Here is a 26,887-nt window from a genome sequence, read left to right on the forward strand (position 1 = left end):
CTTGCTAAGGGCCCATCAATCTTATTAATTTTCTCATAGAACCAACTTCTGGTCTTATTGATTTTCTCTATTGTTTTCATGTTTTCAATTTCATTTATTTGTGCTCTAATCTTTGTTATTTCTTTCCTTTTGCTTGCTTTGGGATTAGTTTGCTGTTCTTTCTCCTGTTCTTCCAAATGGATAGTTAATTCCTGCATTTTTGCCTTTTCTTCTTTTCTGATATAGGCATTTAGGGCAATAAATTTCCATCTTAGCACTGCCTTTGCTTTGTCCCATAAGTTTTGATATGTTGTGTTTTCGTTTTCATTTGCCTCTAGGTATTTACTAATTTCTCTTGCAATTTCTTCTTTGACCCACTGGTTGTTTAAGAGTGTGTTGTTGAGCCTCCATGTATTTGTGAATTTTCTGGCACTCCGCCTATTATTGATTTCCAACTTCATTCCTTTATGATCCGAGAAAGTGTTGTGTATGATTTCAATCTTTTTAAATTTGTTAAGACTTGCTTTGTGACCCAGCATATGGTCTATCTTTGAGAATGATCCATGAGCACTTGATAAAAAGGTGTATCCTGCTGTTGTGGGATGTAATGTCCTATAGATGTCTGTTAAGTCTAGCTCATTTATAGTAATATTCAGATTCTCTATTTCTTTATTGATTCTCTGTCTAGATGTTCTGTCCATTGATGAGAGTGGTGAATTGAAGTCTCCCAACTATTATGGTATATGTGTCTATTTCCCTTTTCAGTGTTTGCAGTGTATTCCTCACGTATTTTGGGGCATTCTGGTTCGGTACGTAAATATTTATGATTGTTATGTCTTCTTGTTTAATTGTTCCTTTTATTAGTAGATAGTGTCCTTCTTTGTCTCTTTTAACTGTTTTACATTTGAAGTCTAATTTGTTGGATATTAGTATAGCCACTCCTGCTCTTTTCTGGTTGTTATTTGCACGAAATATCTTTACCCAACCTTTCACTTTCAACCTGTGTTTATCTTTGGGTCTAAGATGTGTTTCCTGTAGACAGCATATAGAAGGATCCTGTTTTTTAATCCATTCTGCCAATCTATGTCTTTTGATTGGGGAATTCAGTCCATTAACATTTAGTGTTATTACTGTTTGGATAATATTTTCCTCTACCATTTTGCCTTTTGTATTATATATATCATATCTGACTTTCCTTCTTTCTACACTCTTCTCCATACCTCTCTCTTCTGTCTTTTTGTATCTGACTCTAGTGCTCCCTTTAGTGTTTCTTGCAGAGCTTATCTCTTTTTTTTTTTTGAAGGTTAATATATTTTTATTTTAACATTTCTTATATTTTCTCAACATAAAAAGAGGTATACACTCTTCAAGCTTACATTTCTCACACAAAAGATAAAATATTTACAAATTAAATTAAAACAAAAATAGAAAACCAGTAAAATTCAAATAAGTCAACTTAATTTTGCAACAAATGGTGTAGTTTTTGCTCAAATAAAAGAATGTTTTGTTGAAAAGAAATAAGTTACAAATATTTGGTTTAATAGCCATAGCTGTAGTTTCAAAACCTCTTCTGTACTTAAATTGCTTCTGAGTTTTTTTTTAGTTTTCATAAAAGAACACTTTTTCACCTAAGTTAACTGGTTCAAACTGGTATTGATAAATTCAAGCCTTTTCTTCTCTCTTTCAGTGTAATCATCACACAAAATTACCAAACCTGTCAAATGTCCTCAAATGTCAATTTTAAAGGTATAAAGTGATAACATTAAGAACAGATGAATTCTTGATAGAATTTTTGAAATCTGCATTAATGACTACTGAATACAATAATGTTTCATGAACAGAAACATTCTTTATTTATTTATTATACTTATTGCTAATGAATTATTGCAAGTTACTCCATATAAGAATAGCCTCACAACACAAATGATACTGAATGTTAAGGTGCAGGTCTTTTTTGAGTAAATGGAATACATTGTCAGGTCAAAACCAAGTCAGGTATATTATGTGTATAGTAACAGCACACCATTGCTTTCCTCATCTTGGACTAATATATGTTCTGCATCTTCAATAGTTTTGTTTTTTTCCAAATCAGATTTTAATTTTGAATACTTAACACTATTGTTGATGTGTATTTCACTTTCTTCATGTTTACTAAGAATATGTGATAAATGCTGCCAATCTTTGCACCCATTTTCATTCTTCAGTTGATTTTTCCCTTCCCCAAAGAGTCTGCAATATAGACAAAACACAGAATCTTTTGAGATTGAATAAAGTAACCAGGATCTCGTAGTTTTTTCACCATTTGGAAGGATTCGTGTACAATAAGTTTCTGAAAACTTCCTCCCTGTATTTTCTTTTGGAAAGTTAAAATTTCTTACTTGAGGTGGATCATTTTCCACAAGGGTGTCCTGTTGTTTAATACTCAAAATTTGGGGCCATGTACCTGGATCTGCAGAAAGCACAATTGGTATAACAGTCTTCTGATATTTTGTCTTCCAGTTGCTCTTGAAATTTATCACCTATGGTTGACATGTAGAAAGGACATAAATTCACACCCTGTTTGATCAGTGCTGGATGTGTGCTACATTCTGCTGAAAACTGTAGCTCTGAAGTCTCTTTTTCTGGCATTCCATCTACTTTTTCTGAAAATGTATTCAATGGTCCATATACTTTTCTTTCATTTTCTTTTCTAACAGCATTCCTTTCTCTGTTTTCTGATCCTAATTTTCTTGATTTTGTTTCCATTATCTGTTTATATTCACTAACACAATCTTGGCAGCAAAATCTTTTCTGTTGACCTTCAATGAGGACATTGCTTCCAGCACTTTTTCTAGGCATGTATTCGCCACACTGTTCACAGCAATTCATTATTAGACCATTGGCCACTCTGTACTTATTAAAGCAATCATTACTGCACAGTTTATGAGTTATATTATTAACGCTGACTTCATGACGTATCTCTGTTAGCTTACTACAGATTGTACATCTTGATTTATTCATAAGTCCTTTCCTAGTATTCTGTCTGTCTTCATAGGGAGACGAACCAGATGCACTACAAAATTCTGGGAAGGATTTGCTTGAATCCATTTGAGCAACAACAGTAGTATTCTTGGTAGGGATATCTTTTTTACACATTACGTTGCGTTTCTTTGGAGTACGCTTATGAGAGAAGGAAGAAAGGCAGGTGGTAGAACAAAAGAGCTGAGCTGATTCTTTTCGTTGATAAGCTGTCTGTCCCTTCTGCAAAGGTTTTTTGCAGTTTGCACAAGTAATTTTTACTGGTTTAGTAGATTCCTGTTGGATAGAAGGCTGGAAAATGTGTTTAGGAAGTGAGGCCACTGGTGATAATGAATCCACCCTTTGCTGTTTCTGATTACGGGGAAATGATGCTGACTGGGAGATCCAAGAATCAGGATTATGTTGAGTTGCAAATCCTCCATTCTGAAATACATCTCCTGCCACATTCATTCTACCAGGATTAAAAGGTCCTACTCCAGTCTTGGTCTTACTTCTTGAAAGACTGGAAGTGGAGAAATCCAAATCTTTGGTTCTGATTTTAGTTCCAGGAAGTCCCCATTCATTAAAACTGGAAAAATTTGTCTCCTTCCTTTGATTAGTTTCTATGTCTTCTTCATCATCAATGACAATTGTCTCGCTTTTATTTCCCTTCTCAGAAATGAAATCCCTTGAAGAAGGAAGAATTACAGAATAATTTCCCTGCAGCTTTGTATTTTTTGATGACGTAAATTTAACATTTCTTTGCTCAGCAACCACTGGTGCAGAAATTGAAAGAGGTTGTATAGATTCAATAAATACAACATCATCATCATCGTCATCTTCCACTGAAGAGTTTCTAGATCTATTAACTAAAGGACTAGTTGGATTACCAAATGTATTCCCTACATTCATGAGACTAGGTGCCATAGTTGTACTCTCTAATAAAAGAGGATTCTGTTCAGTTGATTCTAATCTTCCTACTGAACATGTATCCATGTCAAAGATAACGGGGATATTTTCCTCCTTAACTTCTGCCAAAGTTTCACCACATCGGGCTGAACCTGATTCCTCGTCCTCGATCTCGAGGCCCCGGGAGCCGCACGGAAGTTTGCCAAACCAGGACCGAGTCCAACTGCCCGAGACCGTGAGCTGCCGGCAGCCCGCAACAATCCAGGGTGCTGGGGGGCTCGAACTTACCCACCGCCCCCCAACCGCCTCCGTCTCTCCGGGCTGCCGGCAGGTACTGGCAGGAATGAGCCCCACCGGTTCCTGACTACTGTTCAGAGCTGATCTCTTGGTCACAAATTCTCTCAGTGACTTTTTGTCTGAGAATGTTTTAATTTCTCCCTCATTTTTGAAGGACAATTTTGCTGGATATAGGAGTCTTGGTTGGCAGTTTTTCTCTTTTAGTAATTTAAATATATCATCCCACTGTCTTCTAGCTTCCATGGTTTCTGCTGAGAAATCTACACATAGTCTTCTTGGGTTTCCCTTGTATGTGATGGATTGTTTTTCTCTTGCTGCTTTCAAGATCCTCTCTTTCTCTTTGACCTCAGACATTCTAACTAGTAAGTGTCTTGGAGAACGCCTATTTGGGTCTAATCTCTTTCGGGTGTGCTGCACTTCTTGGATCTGTAATTTTAGGTGTTTCATAAGAGTTGGGAAATTTTCCGTGATAATTTCTTCCATTAGTTTTTCTCCTCCTTTTCCCTTCTCGTCTCCTTCTGGGACACCCACAACACGTATATTTGTGCGGTTCATATTGTCCTTGAGTTCCCTGATACCCTGTTCAAATTTTTCCATTCTTCTCCCTATGGTTTCTGTTTCTTTTTCGACTTCAGATGTTCCATCCTCCAAATCACTAATTCTATCTTCTGTCTCTTTAAATCTGTCATTGTAGGTATCCATTGTTTTTTCCATCTTTTCTACTTTATCCTTCACTTCCATAAGTTCTGTGATTTGTTTTTTCAGTTTTTCTATTTCTTCTTTTTGTTCAGCCCATGTCTTCTTCATGTCCTCCCTCAATTTATCGATTTGGTTTTTGAAGAGGTTTTCCATTTCTGTTCGTATATTCAGCATTAGTTGTCTCAGCTCGTGTATCCCATTTGAGCTATTGGTTTGTTCCTTTGACTGGGCCATATTTTCAACTTTCTGAGCATGATCCGTTATCTTCTGCTGGCGTCTGGGCATTTAGTCAGATTTCCCTCGGTGTTGGACCCAACAGGTTGAAAGATTTTTCTGTGAAATCTTTGGGTTCTGTTTTTCTTATCCTGCCCAGTAGGTGGCGCTCGTGGCACACGTTTGTCTGTGGGTCCCACCAGTAGAAGTTGCTGTGGGTACTTTAACTTTGGAAAACTCTCGCTGTGGGGGAGGTTCGCCAGCTGAAGCGACTTGGAAGAGTGTCAGCCGGCCCAGGGGTCCGAACGCGGGGAGGGTCGTCGGCCGCCGCAGCCCGGGAGAGCACCTGTCCGAATTTCCTAGTCGGCCTGGGGCGCCAAGCTTGGCGGGAGGGTGCCAGCCGCTGCGGCCTGGGAGAATGCACCGTTCCCAGCCGAACCGGGGAGTCACGTGTTTGGAGGGCCCCCCCCCGTCACCGTTCTCTGTGGCCTGGGGATTTCCGATCCAATTCTCTCAGTTGGTCCGGGGAGCCGCGCGTGGTGGGGGCGCCAGCCGCCGCTGCTTGAGGGGACTGCCTGCCCAATTCTGCCAGCTGGCCCAGGAAGGAGGAAGGGAGGGACTCCGGCCTCTTGCTGCCCTGCCTGGGGAAGCCCGCACCCCTCGGCGATCTCACCGGAGTGGGTTCTCTAAGCCAGCCAGCCGTTCCAGGATGGGGTACGCTGTATTTTTTATCTCTCTTGTGGCTCCGGGAGCTGTTCTGTATCGTTTCTACTCCCCTAGTAGCTGTTCTGGAGGAGGAACTAAGATCCGCGCGTCTTACTAAGCCGCCATCTTCTCCGGAAGTCCATCATATATAATTTAATGGAAAAAGCTGTCTGCAGAACAGTGTATAGTGTGTCTCCATTATGTTAAAATAAACTCAACTCTTGGAAGCATATAAATTCATAGAAAATATGTAATTATATACATAAAACTTAATAGGAAGGCAGCTATACTGAGGGGAGGTGTGATGGGCAACTTTTTCTTGTTTTTTAACTTTTTGTTTTGAAATAATTTCAAATATGCAGGATAGTTGCAAAAATAATAACAAGGCTGGTTTTTGGATTCATAATATATAAAGGTGTGATTTGTGAGAAGAGCTACCATAAAGGCGAGGTGGTAGAGAGGTATAGAAACATTGTTTGGGTATATTAGTGAAGTTAAGTTGGTATCAAAGCAAAGGTGATTGTTGTAGATGTAATGTTAAATTTAAGCCCTGTGATAATGTGGAGAATATGCAAGCTCATAGTGACAGAAATAAGAGTCAGATCACTAGGGGCTGGGGTAAGGTGGAATGGAGAGTTAATGCGTAACGGGTGTAGAGTTTCTGTTTGGGGAGATAGGAAAGTTTTAGTAATTAAAGATGGTGAAGGTACTGCAATATTTTGAATGTGATTCATCCCATTGAATGGTATGCTAGGGATTGGCTGAGATGGGAAAGTCTTTTTGTGTGTGTATGTCTTCTCATACTTGAAAAAAAGGAGCAAGGAAGGAGACAAAGATTATTAGAGGTTAATACATGCTCCTGGATAGGATCTGGGGGAAAAAAGCCTTTGCAGAGAACTCCAGGATACTCCTGTGTGCCTGATTTCTAGCTCCACCAATTTGAGATCTAGATCTAAAATTTAAATCTAGATCATTCTACATTTGCTGTATCATTCTGTCTGTCTGTCTATCCATCCATCCATCTACTGTCTGTCTATTTTCATTTGAGAGTAGGTTACATATATCATGCTCTTTGAACACTTAATACTTCCATGTACATTTCTGAAAAACAAGCCTATTCACTTATGTAACTTTGTTAAGTGTGGTTAGCAAGTTTAAGAATTTTAACATTTATATAAAGCTTACAGTCCATATTCCGTCTTTTCATATGTCACAGTAATGTCCTTTTGAGTCTTTTCTCCTCCATTATTAGATCTCACCTAGGCTCACATATTGCATTTAATTGTCATTGCCTCTTTAGGTGCTCTTTCTTTTTAAGAATTTTTTTTAATTGTGCGAACATTTATGGAATATAAAATTTTCCATATCAACCACTCCCACACATACCATTCGGTGGGATTAATCACATTCACAGTGTTGTGTTTCCCTCACCACCATTCATTACCAGAGCTTTCCTATCTCCCCATACAGAAACCCTACACCCATATACCTTCATTCTTGAAGTATGCTTATATATTCCTTATGTAATGGCATGCATTATACTGTTCCTATATTTCTCTGTCCTCCACCTTTATATAGTTATTGTCACAAATTACATATTTATACATTATGTTTCCAAAACCATTGATTTATCAGTAGTCTGTTTTTTTTGTTTTGTTTTGTTTTGTTTTTTTTGCCTTTTATATCCTGTAGAAAGTAAAAAGTAGAGTTAAACACAAAAAATACAATAGTACTGACATATATATATTTACCCATGCTATTGCCTTTACTGGAGACCTTTATTCCATCAAACTATTGTCTACTGTTGTTTTTTATCAACCTGCAGAACTCCCTTTAACATTTCCTGTATAGCCAGTCTAGTGGCGATGAACTTCATTTTCTGGTTTTCTGGGAATGTCTTAATATCTCCATCATTTTTTGAAAAATAGTTTTGCTGGATATAGAATTCTTGGTGGACAATTTTTTGCTTTCATCACCTTATGTCATTCTACCACTACCTTGCCTCCATGGTTTCTGATGAGAATCAGCATTTAATCTTTTTGAGGCTCAACTTGTATGTGTCTCTCTTGCAGCTTTCAGAATTCTCTCTTTGACAATTTTAGACAGTTTGATTAAAATATGTTGCAGTATGTCTTTGGATATTATATGTCTGGATTTCTTCCATTTGGAGTTCATTCAGTGTCTTGGATGTATATATTCATGTCTTCCATCAAATTTGGGAATTTTTCAGCCATTATTTCCTTGAATATTCTCTCTGCCCTTTTTTCTTCTTCTGGTACTCCCACGATGCCCACATTGATAAGCTTGTGTGGTGTTAACAAAAGGTCTCTGAGGCTCTGTTCGCTTTACTACATTCTTTCTTCCCTCTGCTCCTCAGAGTAGATAATTTCAGTTTTTCAATTAAGCCCCAGTCAGCTGTTGAACCAGTCTAGGGAGTTTTAAATTTCTGGATCTGTGGTCTTCAGCACTGTTTGGTTCCCTTTTCCTTATTTCCATATCTCAGTTGATATTCTGTTTGTGTACATCTGTAGTTTTCCTGACTTCCTTTAGTCCTTTGTGCAAGTTTTCCTTTAGCTCTTTGAACATATTTAGGACCATTTTTAGAAAGTCTAGATCTGGTATGTTCTACATCTGGTCCTCCTTGTTCATGGTTTCTAATGATTTTATTTTCTCCTTTGCCTGGGCCATAGCTTCCTGTTTACTTTTGTATGTTTTGTGACCTTTTGTTGAAACCTGAACATTTTGATATTTTAACATACTATTGCTGGAATGTAGACTCTGAGGCATCTGTTCCTTAGGCTTGAATCCAGCTGGTATAGTGACAGAGCTTTTCTTGAATGCCAGGAGCTAACAACAACAAAAGAAATAGGGAAAAAAGAAAATACTTTTCCCAGTCTTTGCAGATTGATCTGTGCAGGTGCTATCCTTAAGGGTTTATCCATGCAATGGGTTATGTGAGAATTGCTCCAGGCCAGAGTGAAGAGGCTTCTCTGATTCTTTCTGAGCATGCATTTTGTCTGCATTATATTCACGTGGCCCTAGGAATTTCCCCATTTGTGTGGTTTCAAATGTCTTCTTTTCCCTAGGAAACAGTTTCCTCCTGTTCCCAGGTACTGCACAGTATGTCCTGCAGCCAGCAATCTCTTACTCCTTGGCTGTCATTTGACTGCTCTCCCATAATTCTGCAGGAGAGCTCAGCGAGCTGTCTTCTTACCCCCTGGGCTAATTCTGGGATGGTGAGTCCCTCAGGTCACCACCAGAAAAATTGGGCCAGATGTATGTGCTGTAAAATAATCTTTACTTTAACTGAGGAGTCTATCTTCCCTGTCGTATGCATTAGTAATATCGTTACCCATTATTTTTCTAATTTTAATTTTTGGCCTGGCTTCTTAGGGTTGTCCCCATACGTGTAATGTTTAGTGGTCAACCACTGAGTATAATGCTTAGTGGTCAATTGTCCAAAACAAAGATTTTGACAGCGGTTGTGTTCAGATATCTCAAGCCTGTAATGTAAGGCTTCTGTCCTTTCCAGTCACTATATATGATCTGAGGAGCATGTTCAAAGTTCAGATAGTTCTCAAGTCTGCTTAGACTTTTACTTTCTACTAGACTCTCTTTTGGGTTCCCTTGTGCATGTACATAATTTACTGTTTAGCAATGATGTGAGGAAAGCTTATCTAGCCTTTCATGACTCTCTCATTTCCAGGATTTCCCTCTTAAATTTCTGACTTGTTTACTACTCATCTCAATCAAGACCCCACCTTTGTGCTAGCAAAGCTGCAGGATTTTCTGTTCATTTCCTACCACATTCTCGACTTTAGCTGATGGAGCTGTTGTCTTTCACCGTCCTCCCTACATTGAGTTGGTTGTCTTTGGCTTTAAAGTTGCTGCTCTTCCTCGCCAGCCCTGCCTTGTTAACATTACAGTTCTCAAGGGAACTGGAGAAAATGGGGTGGAGAGGTGTGATCTCAGCTTCAGGCAAGAAGGGTAGACTTCTGGCAGTTTTTCAATAGTTTAATCGTCAGCTTTTGCTGATTTTAAGAGCCATGGAATGGTTGCTTTTGACGATTTTGTTCACTATTATACTTGCTTATTTTTTTAACATGGGCAGGTACTGTGAATCGAGTTTGGGTCTCCAGCATGGCAGGCGAGAACTCTGCCTGCTGAGCCACTATGACCCACCCTATACTTGCATTTTTAAGGGAGGACTTGCCACCATCTTCATGCCACCCTAGCATCCAAGCTCAGGTTTATCGTTTTAATCAAAGCCTCACTCCTCAGAGAATTAGAAATTAAAACAACAAAACGATAATTGATTCTTTACAATAGAGAGTTTGAGGAGCACTGAATTAAGTAGTGTCAACAGTGGATAGGTCTTTAGACCCTAAGTGGCCAACACATGGATATGTGTGCTGCTTGTTGAGCATCCAGATTAAGAAAATCATGAAAGAAAAGAACCTTTGAGTGGAACCCAAGGGAAATATTTGAGAACTTATGTCCATGGCATGAATTTAAAGTGAATAATCTTTCAGTTTGCTAATGCTTCCAGAGATGCCATATACCAGAAATGGAATGGCTTTTTTATCCCCCCATCACATAGTTGTATGTTCATCATCATGATCATTTTGTAGAATATTTGCATCAATTCAGAAAAAAGAAATGAAAACAGAAAAAAATTCATACATACCGTACCCCTTACCTCTCCCTTTCATTCATTACTAGCTTTTCAAGCTACTAAATTTTTTTGATATATTTATTTATATTTTCGATTCTTTTTTTCAACATATCATTCCATTCTACATATATAATCAGTAATTCACAATATCACATAGTTGCATATTCATCATCATGATCATTTCTTAGAACATTTGCTTCAATTCAGAACAAGAAATAAAAAGACAACAGAAAAGGAAGTAAAACGAAAACAGAGGGAAAAAAATTATACATACCATACCCCTTAGCCCTCCGTTTCATTGATCACTAGCATTTCAAACTAAAGTTATTTTAGCATTTGTTCCCCCTATTATTTATTTTTATTCCATATGTTCTACTTGTCTGTTGACAAGGTAGATAAAAGGAGCATCAGACACAAGGTTTTAGCAATCACCCGGTCACATTGTGAAAGCTATATCATTATACAATCATCCTCAAGAAATATGGCTACTGGAACACAGCTCTACATTTTCAGGCAGTTTCCTCCAGCCTCTCCATTACGTTTTAACTAGCACGGTGATATCTATTTAATGCGCAAGAATAACCTCCAAGATAATCTCTTAAATCTGTTTGGAATCTCTCGGCCATTGACACTTTGTCTCATTTCATTCTTCCCCCTTTTGGTCGAGAAGGTTTTCTCAATCCCTTGATGCTGAGTCTCAGCTCATTCTAGGATTTCTGTCCCACGTTGACAGGAAGGTCCAGACCCCTGGGAGTCATGAGTTTGCTTGTTGTGTTGGCTGGAGAGAGAGGCCACATCTGAGCAACAAAAGAGGCTCTCTTGGGGGTGACTCTTAGGCCTAATTTTAAGTAGGCTTGACCTCTCCTTTGTGGGGTTAAGTTTCATATGAACAAACCCCAAGACTGGGGGCTCAGCCTATAGCTTTGGTTGTTCACACTGCTTGTGAGAATATCAAGAATTCAACTTGGGGAGGTTGAATTTTTCCCTGTTCTCACCATTCCCCGAGGGGGACTTTGCAAATACTTTTCCACTCGCTGATCAAATCACTCTGGGATTCATCAGGGCATCACTTTGGACAAACCAACAAAATCTCATGCCCTACTCAAGGTTCCATGTACTTATGATGTTCAATTAAGCTGTCTACATAAGTTATATTAGGAAATGCACTAGTCAAAATATAAATTTTGTACCAAATAAGCATTTTTTGCTTTAGTCTCACACATTAGTTAAAATTTTAAAATATTAATTACTATCAATTTTCAACACCCTGCAGTAATGACATTCCTATGAAACTTTAGATGTTTTGCTCACCATTATATCCTTACCAGTGCTTGGCAATTGGTAGCTACTTACCAAATGTTGATTGCAGGAGTTTCATTAAAGGATACTTACATTTTAAATTTTACATCAGCTCTATTTTCCTTTCCGGACATCCTTCATAATCAGAACTTTTAACCAAATATAATTATAAAACATTTGGTACAATGTCACTGTTAGGTTAAATTATAATTTAACAACAGATTTAGAATATTTTTCAAAGTTTGCCAAGTTACTTATTCAAGGCTGGTTTAATACATGATATGATCAGACTCAAACGTTTCTGTCATCCACAGTGCCTAAAACAACTTTTGTCTGTTTTTTTAATCCAGCAGAAACAATAACAACAAAACCTGCAGTATGTACAAATATGTCAGTGGTACTCGAAATAACATACTTTTCCCCATATGTTCCTAAATGTGTGCTATTTGAAATAATTCCGAGAAAATTATAAAATGATTTCTATTGATAGAGTGAAATAAATAATAGGAAAGCTCAAGCTTTACAAATCATTGCCTGAGAATGATATTTAAAAATCTATTTCTGATAGAATGTACCTGTTCTTCTATCATAGCTAAATAAAAGGATGATATCCTGCCTTATTTCCTACCAATAAAATTATATAAGTCTTAGGCTTTCTCTGCAGGATGAAGGATGAGAATTTTTTTTTCTTTTACATTTAGTCACTATTATTGTACACTCCAGGCATTCCTAAGATTATACCATCTCAGTCTTTATTGTCTATCTTTCCTTTTGGTTTCATAAGAACCCCCAGCCCTCCTCCTTCTATCATTTTCACATTCAGCTTCATTCAGTGTTTAGTATGAGAATTTTTAAATCACCAAATATTATTGGTGGGAATTTAAAATGACTTTATGATGCTCGGGAGCAGTTTTGCTTCAGCTCATTGAACCAAGCTTTTGAATTCAGTAATCATTCTGAGTTGTTGATTTAAGTTAAAAGAGGCAACATTAGGTTGTAAATAAACAAATTAAGGTGTTAGGTTATTGCTTTTCTCTCTTTGGTGAAGTCATGATTTAGGATAAATATAAAATTGGTATTTTGCCCTGGGATGCTGATCTGTATGGAGTACCTCAGTGGCTCCTTTGCCCTCTGGCTTCTGCTTGATTTTGGCCATTGGGCAAAACTATTAGGAGATCAGAGATAGGAATGAAGTAAGGTAGTGATATTTACTCCCTCTTTATTTTCTAGAGGGGCTGTGTCTTTTGTTAGGTGACTATGTCTTTTGACTAAAGATCACAGCTTTTGTTCCGTGGTCTCCACATCAGATGAAGCAAAAGTGAAAAAGCCCTTGAATTGTGGGAAGATGGCAGAGAAGGAAGCTTCAGGAATCAGTCCCTCTACCAGAATGACTATTAAACAGATAGGAACTGTTTGAATCAACTATTTAAAAACTCTGGAACCAGTAGAACACTCTACAGTCTCCAGGGAAGAGCTGGAGAAAGAAGCTGGTAAATTATGATAAATACCAGTAAATTGCTCTCTCCATGTGGTGATTTCTGTATGGCAGGCAGCAGTAGGGTCCAGCCCCTGGTGTAGCTTTCTTGAGCCAGAAAGACATATAAAATTTCACTTCCCCAACCTCTGAGGAAGGGGGGAAAACTGATCTCTGATTATAGATTTTGATTTGCTACTTTGGGTCACTGGGGGCTCAGGGCTCTGAGGGCAATCATGTTTTAACTTGCCTCAGAAAAAAAGGTGAGAGAAGAAACTTAAAGACAGAATGCTTCCTTGGAGTTGTGGATGACAGTTGAAGGGCTGCATTGGCTGAGTAGGGATTGAGTCAGGAAAATGCACTGGGGAGCTCTGGGAAAAGCTCCTGGTGCCCTTCCCTTCCAAAGCTTCTCCTAAGAGCTGTTTGGAGCTGTCTGGGCCTGGAAGCTTTAGCCAGAGCAGTAGATAAGAAGAAGAAATAAAGGCATCCAAATTGGAAAAGACAAAGTAAAACTGCATATTTGCAAAGGGTGTGATCCTATACATAGAAAAACTTGAAACATCCACAGCAAAGCTAGTAGAGCTAATAAATGAATTCAGCAAAGTGGTGATCAACACCCAAAAATCATTTGTGCTTATATACACTAGCAAACAATTGGAAGATGTCAAGAAAAAATTCTATTTACATTAGCAGCGAAAAGAATCACATATTTCGGAGTTAAATCTAATCAACATTGCAAAGGACTTGTGCACAAAAAACTACAAAACATTGCTAAAAGTAATCAAAGAAGACCTAAATAAATGGAAGGACATTCTGTGTTCATGAATTGAAAAACTAAATATCATTAATATGTCAGTTCTTCCCAAATTGATTTATACATTCAATGTAGTCCCAATCCAAATTCCAACAACCTTCTTTGTGGAAATGTAAAAGCTAATCATCAAATTTATATGGATGGGTAAGAGGCCCTGAATAGCCAAAGCCATCTTGAAAAAGAAGAATGAAGTTGGAGGGCTCATCTTCCTGATCTTAAAATGTGTTACAAAGATGCAGTAATCAAAATAGCATGATACTGGCCCAAGGGTAGACATATAGACCAATGGAATCAAATTGGTAACTCAGAAATCAACCCTTATATTTATGCAAAATTGATTTTTGTCAAAGGGGCAAAGTCCACTCAGTTGGGGAAGAATAGTTTCATTTCCCCCAACAAATGATGCTGGGAAAACTGGATTTCCATTTTTAAATAATGGTGGACCTGTACCTCAGCCCATATATAAAAATCAACTTAAAATGGAACAAAGACCTAAATATGAGAGCCAGACTATAAAACTCCTGGAATAAACCTTAAGAAAGCATCTTCAGGACCTTGTCTTAAGCAATGGTTTGTTAGACTTTACACCCAGAGCCCAAGCAACAGTAGAAGAAAAAAAATAGATATATGGAATTTCATAAAAAATAAAAACTCTTAGAGAATGCGAGGGTAGTTCATTCTCGCTTGGCATGCAGGAGACCTGGGTTTGATTCCTGGACCATGCACTTCCCAAACAAACAAGCAAACAAACAAATGAAAAACCAAACCAAACAAAAATTCAACAAATGGTGCTGCAGTGAAGGGATACTCAACATGGAAAAAGAACGAAATGTGACCCCTATATACAGCATACAAAGAAAAATAAATAAAAATAAAAATTTTTATGCCTCAAGAGACATTTTTGTTAAAGTAAAATGACAGCCTACTCAATAGAAAATATTTCAAAACCACATATCTGATAAAGGTTTACTATCCAGTATCTGTAAAGAAACATTACAACCCAGCAACAAAAAGGCAGACAAACCACTTAAAAAGTGGGCAAAACATTTGAATAGACATTTCACCAAAGAAGATATGCGAATTGCCAAAAAGCAAATGAAAAGATGTTCAACATCATTAGCTATCAGAGAAATGCAAATCAAATCCACAATGAGATACCATTTCACACCTACTAATATGGTCACTATTAGAAAAACAAAAATTGCAAGTGTAGGAGAGGATGTGGAGAAAAAGGAATTCTTATTCATTGCTGTTCGGAAAGTGGTGTAGCCGCTTTGGAGAAGTTTGGCAGTTCCTTAGAAAGTTAAATATAGAATTACCGTATGATTTGGCAATCCTATTTCTAGGTATATACCCAAAAAGTTGAAAGCAGGGACTTGAACAGACATTTGCGCATTGATGTTCATAGCTGCATTATTCACAATTGCCAAAATATGGAAGCACCCCAAGTATATATCAACAAGTGAATGGCTAAACAAAATATGGTATATATTACACAATGGAGTATTATTCAACCCTAAAAAGGGATGAAGTTCTGATAATGCATGCAACAATATGAATGAACCTTGAAGACATCATGTTGAGTGAAATAAGCTGGACACAAAAAGACAAATTTTGTATGATCTCACTGATAAGAAGTAATTAGAATAAGCAAACTCATGGCATCAGAATCTAGAATATAGATCACCAGGGACTGAAGTGGGAGTAGGGAACAGGGAATTAAGGCTTAAAATGTAGAGTTTCTATTTGGGATGATGAAAAAGTTTTGACTGTGAATAGGTGGTGATGGTACCATGCTCTTTTTTTTTTTCTGACTCCTATAAGAGTTTACAGTCTAGGCCCGAGTTTTCTTAGAATTATTTTCTAAATGAGATCGTAAAATAGTTGCTCTTTTGTTTCTGGCTTATTTTGCCTCACCAAATGTTCCACATGTTCATTCACATTGTTGCATACCTAACAACTTTGTTCTTTTTTGTAGCAGCTCAGTGTTTGATCATATGTATATAGATGGTACCACATTTTGAACATGTTTAACAATGCTGAATTATATATTTGAGTATAGTTAAAAAGGGAAATTTTAGGATATAAATGTTACTAGAATAAAAATTTTTTAAAAGTCCTTGAAACTGCACAATGTAAAAACAGTGAATCCTAAGTTATACCATGGACTATAATTTATAATATAATTATAAAAATGTGATATCATGAATTGTAAGAAATTGATGAAATTTGTAATGCAAGGTGTTAATATTATGGTGGTTTATGGGAACTCTGTACTTTATGCATGATTTTTCTGTAAATTTACAACTTCTCTAAAAAATATGAAAGCATTCTCTCTGTCCTTGGGTTTTAGTAATTGCTCCCTTCTCACACTTTTTTCAAACTTTAGGTTGACGATGCACATAGCTGTTCTTAGCCAAGGCTTCATTATAGTTTATGGTTTCTCTAATGCCTGCTAACAACATTGAAAATAGTCCCTTTATTAAACTCTCCACAGATATCCCGAAATGAGTGACATTCATTTCCTCCTGGGAATAGTTCATTTAAATGTAGAGCAAAAAATGTTTTCCTTTGTGTCCCCACTTTTCCCTTAAAAGAGATCAGTGGTTTGATTCTTCAGGAAGATTATTGATGTCGTTTGAATCATCTCACTGCTCATTAATACCTTTTTGGGAGGGTACAATTGAATAGTGAAGTTAATACCATTTGACTAATCTATAGTAATTCTGAGAAGGTATCTAGATAAAGAGTTTGAAACCTAGCATCATTTTAACTAGGATTTTTATCTTTATATACTGTTTCTTTTCAGTTAATAAGGACTATTAGAGAGAGATAAAACCATATTATTTTAGTCATTTGGGAGACAGACTCAAATACTGATTTTGATCAAGTGCAATCTGATTTTTCATTTGAGTAAAAATCTGGAAACTGCCAGTACTACATAATTTAAATCTAAATTGATTTGTAGTTTATTGGCAGTTGGCAAGCATAATTTCTCTTGAAAATACACATAGAGTCTATTCATGTCCTCTTCTACTTTTAGTACCAAAATGTTGTCATGATTCTAACTTGGAAATGATTGGTCTTCCATAGCAACAAGGAACTATTTGAAAACACAAGTTAAAGATTAAACTGTAAAAGGGACTTTACGTTTTTGTAAACCTACAACTTCCCTAAGTTAAAAAACAAAAAATAAGAGAGAGAGTGTTGGAGAAGCCATAAAATATTGCTAACATGGCTGCCGCGGCTGATGCAAGGCAACACAAAATGGCTGACCCGAAATCTGCCCTCTGTCTTAGCAACAACGGTGACCAATCCCAGAAATCTGCCCTCTGCCCTAGCAACAACGACCACCAATCCCAGCCGGGCACGTGTCCCTGCATGCTTCCCAGCCTATATAAGCCTGTGCACTTCCTGAATAAAGCAGACGCCTTCCATTTTCCTTTGAGGGTTGTCTCCTGGGTCGTGTGCTGTGTGTCTGTGTCTGTGTAACTGACTCAGTACGGCCGCTTACCCCCAGCCATCAGCTAACCAGCCACCAGCGAGACAACAAGAGAGAGAGACTGAGAAAAAGAGCTTCATTTAAAACACATCTGTAGTAGCAGAAGAATTTGGAAAGATATATTAGAATATTGCTGTATTATTTATACCTTTTTGTCAAAATTTCCCCTTTCACTTGCTTTTGTTGAAATTCTAACTTCTAGCTACTCCCAGATATGGTGCACAGGTCACAGTGTTTTCATCACCTGCTTGTACAAATCTCAAGCCATGCCTAAGAGTTACCTCTGGAGGACCTGTTTTGTTGCCGAGATGTGGCCTCACTCTGTCTAAGCCCAACTCTCCAAGTGAAATCTTTGCCCTTCCCTCTATGTGGGATTTGACATCCAGGGCTGAAGGTCTCCCTGGCAGCGTGGGAGATAATCCGCAGGAATGAGTCCTGCCCTGACCCTGTGGGATCAACAATAACATCCTGACCGAAAGGGGGAAAAGAAGTATAACTAATAAGGTATCAGTAGCTGAGAGATTTCAAATAGAGTTGAGAGGCTATCCTGGAGGTCAGTGTTAACGGAAGCTTCAGTTAGACATTGCTGCCTATCATAATTTACCAAACCCTAACCAAAACCATTCCAGCCCATCCTAAAGAACACCCAGGGTAATATATAAGATTCTACAAAGGTTCCATGCACTAGGGTAACTTTTCAGAAACCTACAACCTCTAAAACCTAGAAGATGGTGGAGTTATACAGAGAAGGTAGGGTTTAACAAACGAATATGATTGCTAAATCATTATATTGATATTTCTTTTAGTCTCCGGTATCTTAGAGCAGCTAGAAGTAAAAAATCAAAATTGTGGAATTGTAACTCACACCAAACTCTGAAATCTGTTCTATAACTAGTTGTTGTGCTACGCTTTGAAATGTGTTTTTTTTTCCTCTTTTAACTTTTTTATTGTATAAAATAACATATATACAAAATAGCAATAAATTTCATGTGGTTTTTTCACAAAAAAAAATGGTCGATGGTGATGATAAAAAAATTATTTATTCCTTCTAGCCTCCTATATTCTGAAGCAGCTAGAAAGAAAAATCTGAGATAATGGTATGGTAGCCTATGACAAACTCTAGAATCTGTCCTGTAACTACTTGTTGAAGAGTGCTTTGAAAGCTATTGTTTTTTTCTTTCTTTGCTTTGTATATATATATTATACAATAAAAAAGCTAAAAGAGGAAAAAACAAGACAATACTCTTCATCAAAAGTCTAAAAAATAGGCAAAGCACTGCATTAACTAGGCAAGTGTCAAATCAAGAAAACTGAGCTTCAAAAAGGCATGGGGTCCTGTGATCATTTGTTGAAGAGTACTTTGAAAACTATTGCTTTTTTATTTCTTTGCTTTGTATATATGTTACACTGTACAATAAAAAGTTTAAAAAAAAACAAGGCATGGGAGAAGCTCAGGATGTCTTTGCTCATGGTGTCATGTCCCACATAGTGGGGGAGGGTAGTTAATTCACTTGCTGAGTTGACTTAGAGAGATAGGCCGCATCTGAACAACAAAAGAGTTTCTCTGGGGGTGACTTTCAGGCATAATTATATGTAGGCATAGCTTCTTCTTTGCACAAATAAGTTTCATAGGTACAAACCTGATGATTGAGGGCTCAGCTTATGAAGTGGTTGTCCTCACTGCTTGTGAGAATGTCAGCAATTCCCCAGATGGGGGAATTTATTTCCTCCTTTCTCCCCAGTCCCCCAAGGGGGCTTTGGAAATACTTTTTTATTCTTTGCTGAAAATTCCTCTCGGATATATTGGGGCATCACACTAACCTGTACAAACCAATAAGATCTCATACCCTATTCAAGATGCCATGTTATTATAGTATTCAAATAAACTGACCAGGCAAGTTAAATTAGATAATGCACTACTCAAAATACAAACTTTGTACCAAATACACACCTCTCCCATTGATCTAAAAGAGAAGTTGAAGTTTTAAAATATGGAACATATCATCCTTTACCCTGTATTCTGATTTACTTTAGTCCTGTCCAAATCAGTTTCGTTCCTATTTCTAGTCAAAGTCTGACTAGAATAGTCAGACTTTTTCAACTTCTTTAATAGTTGCCATTTGGCATAATGCTGACTTTCATAGCTTTGGAGCTCAAACTCTGAGTCCCAGGTGTCATATAAATACCTGAAGTTTCAGTAAATAACGAAGTTATACACAAATAACTCAGTATCTCAGAATTTAGAAATAACAGTTATAACTCCAGAATAGATGTAACTGCTGTAAGAGCTTACAATCTAGGATCCTTTACATTAGGCCCTGACCTGATAACCCATGCTCTCAACTTCAATTCTCCAAGTCTGTATATTATACTTAGCCCATGTAAATGAGACACAAGAATATTTATCTTTTTGTTTCTGACATTTCATTCAATATACTGTCCTCAAGGTTCATTCACCTAGTTGTAGTCTCAATATCATTCTTTCCTGCAGCCACTTAGTAATCTGTTGTATGTATATATCACAGAACCCCCTTCCATTCCTCAGTCATTGTACCCTTAGGCCACCTTCCATGCATGGTGAGAACACTGCTACCATAAACACCAGTGTGCAAATGTCTATTGTGTCCCCATTCTCAGTTCCTCCAGTTACATACCTAGCAACAGGTTTGCAGGATCATTTGGCAACCCTACCTCTAGTCTCCTGTGGAACCATCAGCCCCTCTGGAGGGGCTGTGTAGAGGGCTGTTTTAATTAAAGTAAGGTAATTTTAAAAGATATTATAAAAAAGATAACAAGGACCACTGGACAGTCTTCAGTAATTGAAGTGTTTAATGTTTTCCTCAAGCTGTACGATTTCTCTTAAAATCAAATTTTATTTTATAAGTTAAATTTGAAAGATAATTATCAGCTCTTTCTTTACTAAATTTTACCAAATAACAGCTGAGTTGTTGTGTACTGTTTTTTTGTAAGAAAAAAACAGCTTATCTTGGTCCCTTTGTTTTGAGGATGAATTATGTTGGGTCGGTTTGAGTTGAATTTAGTTTTCTTTCTCATTTTTTCAGATATCTCAGGATTCATATTTGATTTGCAGTCCAATACTGTGCTGGCTCAGGGAGGAACTTTTGAGAATATGAAAGAGAAGGTAAGACTGGTTGCTGTGGATATAAAATTGAATGTAAGTAGAGAATTAGGTGCTAATTTAATCAGGGGGTTATCACAAATTCATTAAGAAAGTCAAATTTTAAGCAAAAAGCAGAAAATGCCACTATATGTCACAGAGTAAGTACCATGAGGTTTTATGAAATCAGAGCCTAGTAGGTGTAAGTCTGATTTTCATTTTGCATATTTCTATTCTAAATTTTCTTGAAAGCATATTGACATTTATTTTTTAGAGCTGGCTGAGTGTATAGCTCATTTAACAATATTCTTTATGGAACATGAAAGAGGAGTCTTATGTTCAGGAGACTTCAAAACAAGAAAAATAGATTTTTCACGTAACATTCTTTTGGAAGAAAATCTGGTGTTTTTTGTTTGTTTTGTATGCTGTATATTGTGGGTCACATTTTTATCTTTTTCCATGTGAGTATCCCATTACTACAACCCCATTTGTTGAGTTTTTTTTGGTGGGGGGAGTGCATTGGTGTGTATTTTATAGAAAAACATAAAATAAAACCTTTATATCCTTTCTCTGTCCTATTAAAAAAGTGTATCGTTGATTATGAAGTCCTAGACATAAATTGCTTCATTTGGCATTTTTTTGCTCTGAATCTTTAATTTTGACTCTGTAAGCTTATCTAAAGTCCATTTTTTAGTGATCAGACTTTTTTACTCATCTCAAAAATATATATTAGAAGTTAGTTTTCTATGGCTTGATATGAGTGATATGAAAGCAAGAGTACTGGAAAATGTCTTAGATTCTAATATATATATGCCCTGATTATCAGTGAGACTGAGCTGGTTACCTTTCTAAGGTGGTTTCTTGATCTATAGGACATCGTTTTGGAGTAGTTTGACACACTATATAATGTAAAAACATTCCTCATATACAGAATGAAAAATACATCATTTTAAATACATAGCTGAATGCAAGAAGGTAAGGGAAATCACCTCAGATCAAAAATATAGAGGAAACTAAAAATCAGAGTAGTTAAAAAAAAAAAAAAGAGTGCTGAAGCCTGAGCTAGGTAACCCTGGGTTGTTTTGCCACTCTTCTAACAAATGGGTTTTACCACACAGGGCCATGAAAGCATGGGCTTGTCCTTGGTAAGTAAGAAATTGGAATTGAGGCCTTACATAAGATTGGGATCCTAAAAATATTTCAGTGCAGGAGAAGGTGAACTACAATAAATCTTATCACTGACTGGTTTTCTTTTTAAATTTTTATGGGTACCATATATATATATATATATATATATATAACATAACATTTCCTATTTTTAAAATCACTTTCGAGTATACAATTCATTGGTATTAATTATGTTTACAATGTTGTGCTACCATCACCACCATCCATTATGAAAACTTTTGTATCACCGCAGCCAGAAACTGTGTACTAATTAAGCAATAACTCCCCATTCTCCATCCGAATCCTGGCCCCTAATTTTTGTCTTTATGAATTTACTATTTTAGTTATTTCATATAAGTGAGATCATACAATATTTGCCCTTTGGTGTTTGGTTTATTTAACACAGTATGGCATCTATATTCTTTTGCAAATGGATATCCAGTCTTCTCAGCACCATTTGTTGAAGAGACTAGTCTTTCCTCGTTGGGTGGCCTTGGTATCCTCATAAAAAAGCAGTTGGCCGTAGATGGGAGAGTGTATTTCTGAATTCTCAATTCAATTGCATTGGTCTATGTATCTGTTCTTGTGCCAATACCATGCTGTTTATTTTTTTAATGAAATTTTATTGAAATATATTCACATACCATATAAACATCCGAAGTATACAATCAGTGGTTCACAGTATCATCATATAGTTGTGCATTCCTCACCACAATCAATTTTTGAACATTTTCATTACTTAAAAAAAAAGAATAAAAATAGAAAAGAACTCCCAAAACATCCCATACCCCGTATCTCTCCCAATTATTTATTTATTTATTGTCTTTATTTTCTTACTCATATGTCCATATGTTGGATAAAGGAGGTCAGTCACAAAATTTTCATAATCACACAGTTACACCTTAAAAGCTAAATAGTTACAGTCATCTTCTAGAATCAAGGCTACTGGATTATCATTCAACAATTTTAGGTATTTCCTTCTAGCTATTCTAAGACACTAAAAACTAAAATGGGATACCAATATAATGCATAAGATTAACCTCCAGAATGACCTCTCAACACTATTTGAAATCCCTCAGCCACTGAAACTTTTATTTCATTTCTCTTCCTAATTTTGCTCAGCTATATTCATTCAAGAGATTGCTCTGTAATTTTCTTTTCTTGTGACTTTAGCGGCTTTGGTATTAATGGCTTCATGGAAAGAGGTAGTATTCTTTCTTCAGTTTTTTTTGGAAGCGTTTGAGCTGGATCGGTATTAATTCTTCTTGGAATGCTTGGTAAGTCACCTGTGAAGCCACCTGCTCCTGAGATTTTCTTTCCTTGGAGGTTTTGATGACTGATTTAATCTCTTTACTTGTGATTGATTTGTTGAGGTCTTCTGTTTCTTCTTGAGTCAGTATAGATTATTCATGTGTTTCTAAGAAATTTTCCATTTCATCTCATTTGTCTAATTTGTTGGCATACAGTTGTTCATTATCCTCTTATAATTTTTTTTGGTTTTCTTCGGGGTCCATGATAATGACCCCCTTCTTATTTCTGATTTTATTTGTTTGCATCTTCTCTCTTTTTTATTTTGTTGGGCTACCTAAGGATTTGTTGATCTTATTGATCCTCTCAAAGAACCAACTTTTGGTTTTATTGTTTTTGTACTCTATTTCATTGATTTCTGTTTTAATCTTTGCTATTTCTTTTCTTCTGCTTACTTTGATGTTACTTACTTTGTTTCTTTCTCTAGTTTCTTGTTCATTTAGGTTTTTGGTTTAATTCTTTCCTCCTTTTTAATGTTGGCATTTAGGGCTATAAATATCCCTCTCAACACTGCCTTCATTACATCCCATAAATTTTGATATGTTGTTGTCTTGTTTTCATTCATCTCAAGATGCTTCCTAATTTCTCTTGCTAGTTATTCTTTAACCCACTGATTGTTTAAGAGTGTTTTTTTGTTGTTGTTGTTGTTGTTTTTTCTTTTGCGGAACATTTTATTTGTGAGATTACTTCTAATTGTTGCATTCCTTCTAATCATAACTTTGGCTGGCTCACTTTCATAGCTCATTTGTATAAACCTGTCACAATATGTTTATCTATTATTCTAGTTTGCTAGCTGCCAGAATGCAATATACCAGAAACGGAATGGATTTTAACAAGGGGAATTTTATGAGTTGCTAGTTTACAGTTCTAAGGCCGAGAAAATGTCCCAAGTAAAACAAGTCTATAGAAATGTCCAATCAAAGGCATCCAGGGAAAAATATCTTGGTTCAAGAAGGCCGATGAAGTTCAGGGTTTCTCTGTCAAGTGAGAAGGCACATGGCGAACACAGTCAGGGCTTCTCTCTCGGCTGGAAGGGCACATGGCGAATACGGCGTCATCTGTTAGCTTTCTCTTCTGGCTTCTGGTTTCATGAAACTCCCCGGGTAAGAGTGTGTTTTTAACTTCCATATATATGTAAAGGTTCCAGTTCTCTGGTGGTTATTGATTTCCAGTTTCATTCCATTATGATCAGAGAAAGTGCTTTGACTAATTTCAGTCTTTTAACATTTATTAAGACCTGTTTTGTATACCAGTATATGGTCCTTCCTAGAGAATGTTCCATGAGCACTTGAGAAGGACGTATATCCTACTATTTTGGGGTGCGATGATCTATATATGTCTGTTAGGTCTAATTCTTTTTTTTTTGTCTGAGTATACTAATTAATGGTACGTGACAAAGTAGGGCTCTCAGCCCCTCCCCTTCTTTATGTGGTCTGGGATGGGACCTGTGGAGGATGAGCAATTCTCAGTACTTGGGGATCTAGTTGGAGCCAGGACTCCCCAGCAGCTGACAGCCTTTCTCTTCTTCTCATGTTGTCACTGGGGCTGGTGGTCCAGGGGCTCTTACTCCTTGGATTCTGTGTAGACCATAAGGTCTACCACCCTCTTGCTGTAGCCAAATTCATTGTCATACCAGGAAATGACCTTAATGAAGTGGTCATTGAGGGCAATGCCAGCCCCAGCATCAAAAGTGGAAGAGTGGATGTCTCTGTGAAAGTTGCAAGAGATAACCTGGTCCTCATTGTAGCCCAGGATGGCCTTTAGAGGGTCCTCTGATACCTGCTTCACCACGTTCTCGATGTCATCATACTTGGCTGCTTTCTGCATTCAGCAGGTCAGATCCATGATGGACACATTGAGGGTCGGGACACAGAAGGCCATGTCAGTGAGCTTGCCACTCAGCTCCATGATGACCTTGTCCACTGCCTTGGCAGCGCCGGTAGATGTAGGGATGATATTCTTGGCAGCGCCATGGCCGTCACGCCACATTTTCCTAGAGGGGCCATCCACAGTCTTCTGGGTGGCAGTGATGACATGGATGGTGGTCATGAGTTCCTCCACGATGCCACAGTTGTCATGGATGACCTTGACCAGGGTCCAGGCAGTTGATGGTGCAGGAAGCATTACTGACAGTCTTGAGAGAGATGTCAGACTCTTCATGGTTTGTGCCCATCAGAAACCTGGGGGCATCAGCCAAAGAGGCAGAGTTTATAGGATTTCAAAATAGGTTATTTCTATGAAAACTGATACAAGAACTGCTGGCGTCAAATGGTGAGGTGGAGGCTGACGTTTGGGGGAGCCTGTGGGTAAAGTGTTTTGACACCAACCTTCTCCGTGGTTGTGAAGACACCAGTGGACTCCACAACATATTTGGCACCAGCATCACCCCTTTTGATGTTGGTGGGATCTTGATCCTGGAAGATAGTAATGGGATTCCCATTGATGACAAAGCTTCCCCTTCTCAACTGTGACGGTGCCTTTGAACTTTCCATGAGTAGTTATACTGAAACATGTAGACCATGTAGTTGAGGTCAGCAAAGAGGTCATTGATAGCAGCAACTTGCACTTTGCCCGAGTTTACAGCACTGCTGGTGACCAGGCACCCATGTAACCAAATCCGTTTATTCTGACCACTGTTGTGCGAGATGCAGCTGTCACTGCACGAAAAGATGAGACTGTCTAGCAGGGAGGAACAGAGAGCCAGATCTAATTCATTTTATCACATTATTTAGGTAATCTATTTCTTTAATGATCCTCTGTCTGGATAGTCTATCTTTTATAGAGAGTGGTATGTTCAAATCTCCCAATATTATTGTTGTCTTAAAACTTAAAAACCTTAAGTTTTGCCAGTGTTTGCCTTGAGTATTTTGGAGCACCTTGAATAGGTGCATAAATATTTGATTATTTCTTCTTGGTAAATTGCCCTTTTCATTAATATATAGTGTCCCTCTTACACCATATTTGCTTTTAAAGTCTATTCTATCTGATATTAGTATAGCTACTCCAACTTTTTTTGGTTATTGTGGTAGTTAGGTTCAGGTGTCAACTTGGCCAGGGAATGGTGCCTAGTTTTGTTGCTGTGGCCATGAGCCAGTGGCATGTGAAGCTTATCTGTTGTTGCTTACATCTGCAGTCAGTTAGGAGGCATGCCTGCTGCAATGAATGATGTTTGATTTAATTAGCTGGATGCTTAAATGAGAGAACTCACTGTAGCAGCTCAGCCCAGGCCTTTGGAGATGCAGAAAGGAATCACCCCAGGGAAAGTTTCCAGAGGCCTGGAAAGAAGACCAGCAGAGATGCCCTGTGTCTTCCCGTGTAAGAAAGAACTTCATTTGGAAGTTAGCTGCCCTTCCTCTGAAGAACTATATATTTTTAACTAAATAAATCCCCTTTTATTAAAAGCCAATCCATCTCTGGTGTGTTGCATTCCGGCAGCTAGCAAACTAGAACAGTTATTGATTGTATGGAACATATTTTTCTATCCTTTCACTTTTAACCTATTTGTATCTTTGGGTCTAAAATGAGTCTCTTGGAAACAGCATATAGATGGATCATATTTTTCTTCTCTATTCTGCCAATCTGTCTTTTGACTGGGGAGTATAATCCATTAACATTCAATGTTATTACTGTAAAAACCTTCTGCCTTTTACAGTTAGTACTGTACTGTTAGTACTGTAAAAGTAAAATGGTCTGTCCTTCAACCATTGTTGCCCTTGGCTTTTATTTTTCAG

At 37.4% G+C, this 26,887-nt stretch overlaps 1 protein-coding gene and 1 pseudogene across 3 annotated transcripts in view; one reads left to right on the forward strand and one right to left on the reverse strand.

Annotated features, from left to right (window-relative positions):
- Positions 1-26,887, forward strand: part of SPATS2 (spermatogenesis associated serine rich 2) — a 205,822-nt gene that overhangs the window by 110,733 nt on the left and 68,202 nt on the right. For all 3 annotated transcript variants that reach the window (XM_077170806.1, XM_077170805.1, XM_077170804.1), the window contains one exon: positions 20,626-20,705. In XM_077170806.1, the coding sequence (XP_077026921.1) occupies positions 20,626-20,705 (80 nt within the window). The remainder of the gene's footprint in view (positions 1-20,625; positions 20,706-26,887) is intronic.
- Positions 1,849-4,252, reverse strand: LOC143691783 (zinc finger MYM-type protein 5 pseudogene; annotated as a pseudogene).

Source organism: Tamandua tetradactyla, chromosome 7, assembly GCF_023851605.1.
Source record: "Tamandua tetradactyla isolate mTamTet1 chromosome 7, mTamTet1.pri, whole genome shotgun sequence".
Lineage (NCBI taxonomy): Eukaryota > Metazoa > Chordata > Mammalia > Pilosa > Myrmecophagidae > Tamandua > Tamandua tetradactyla.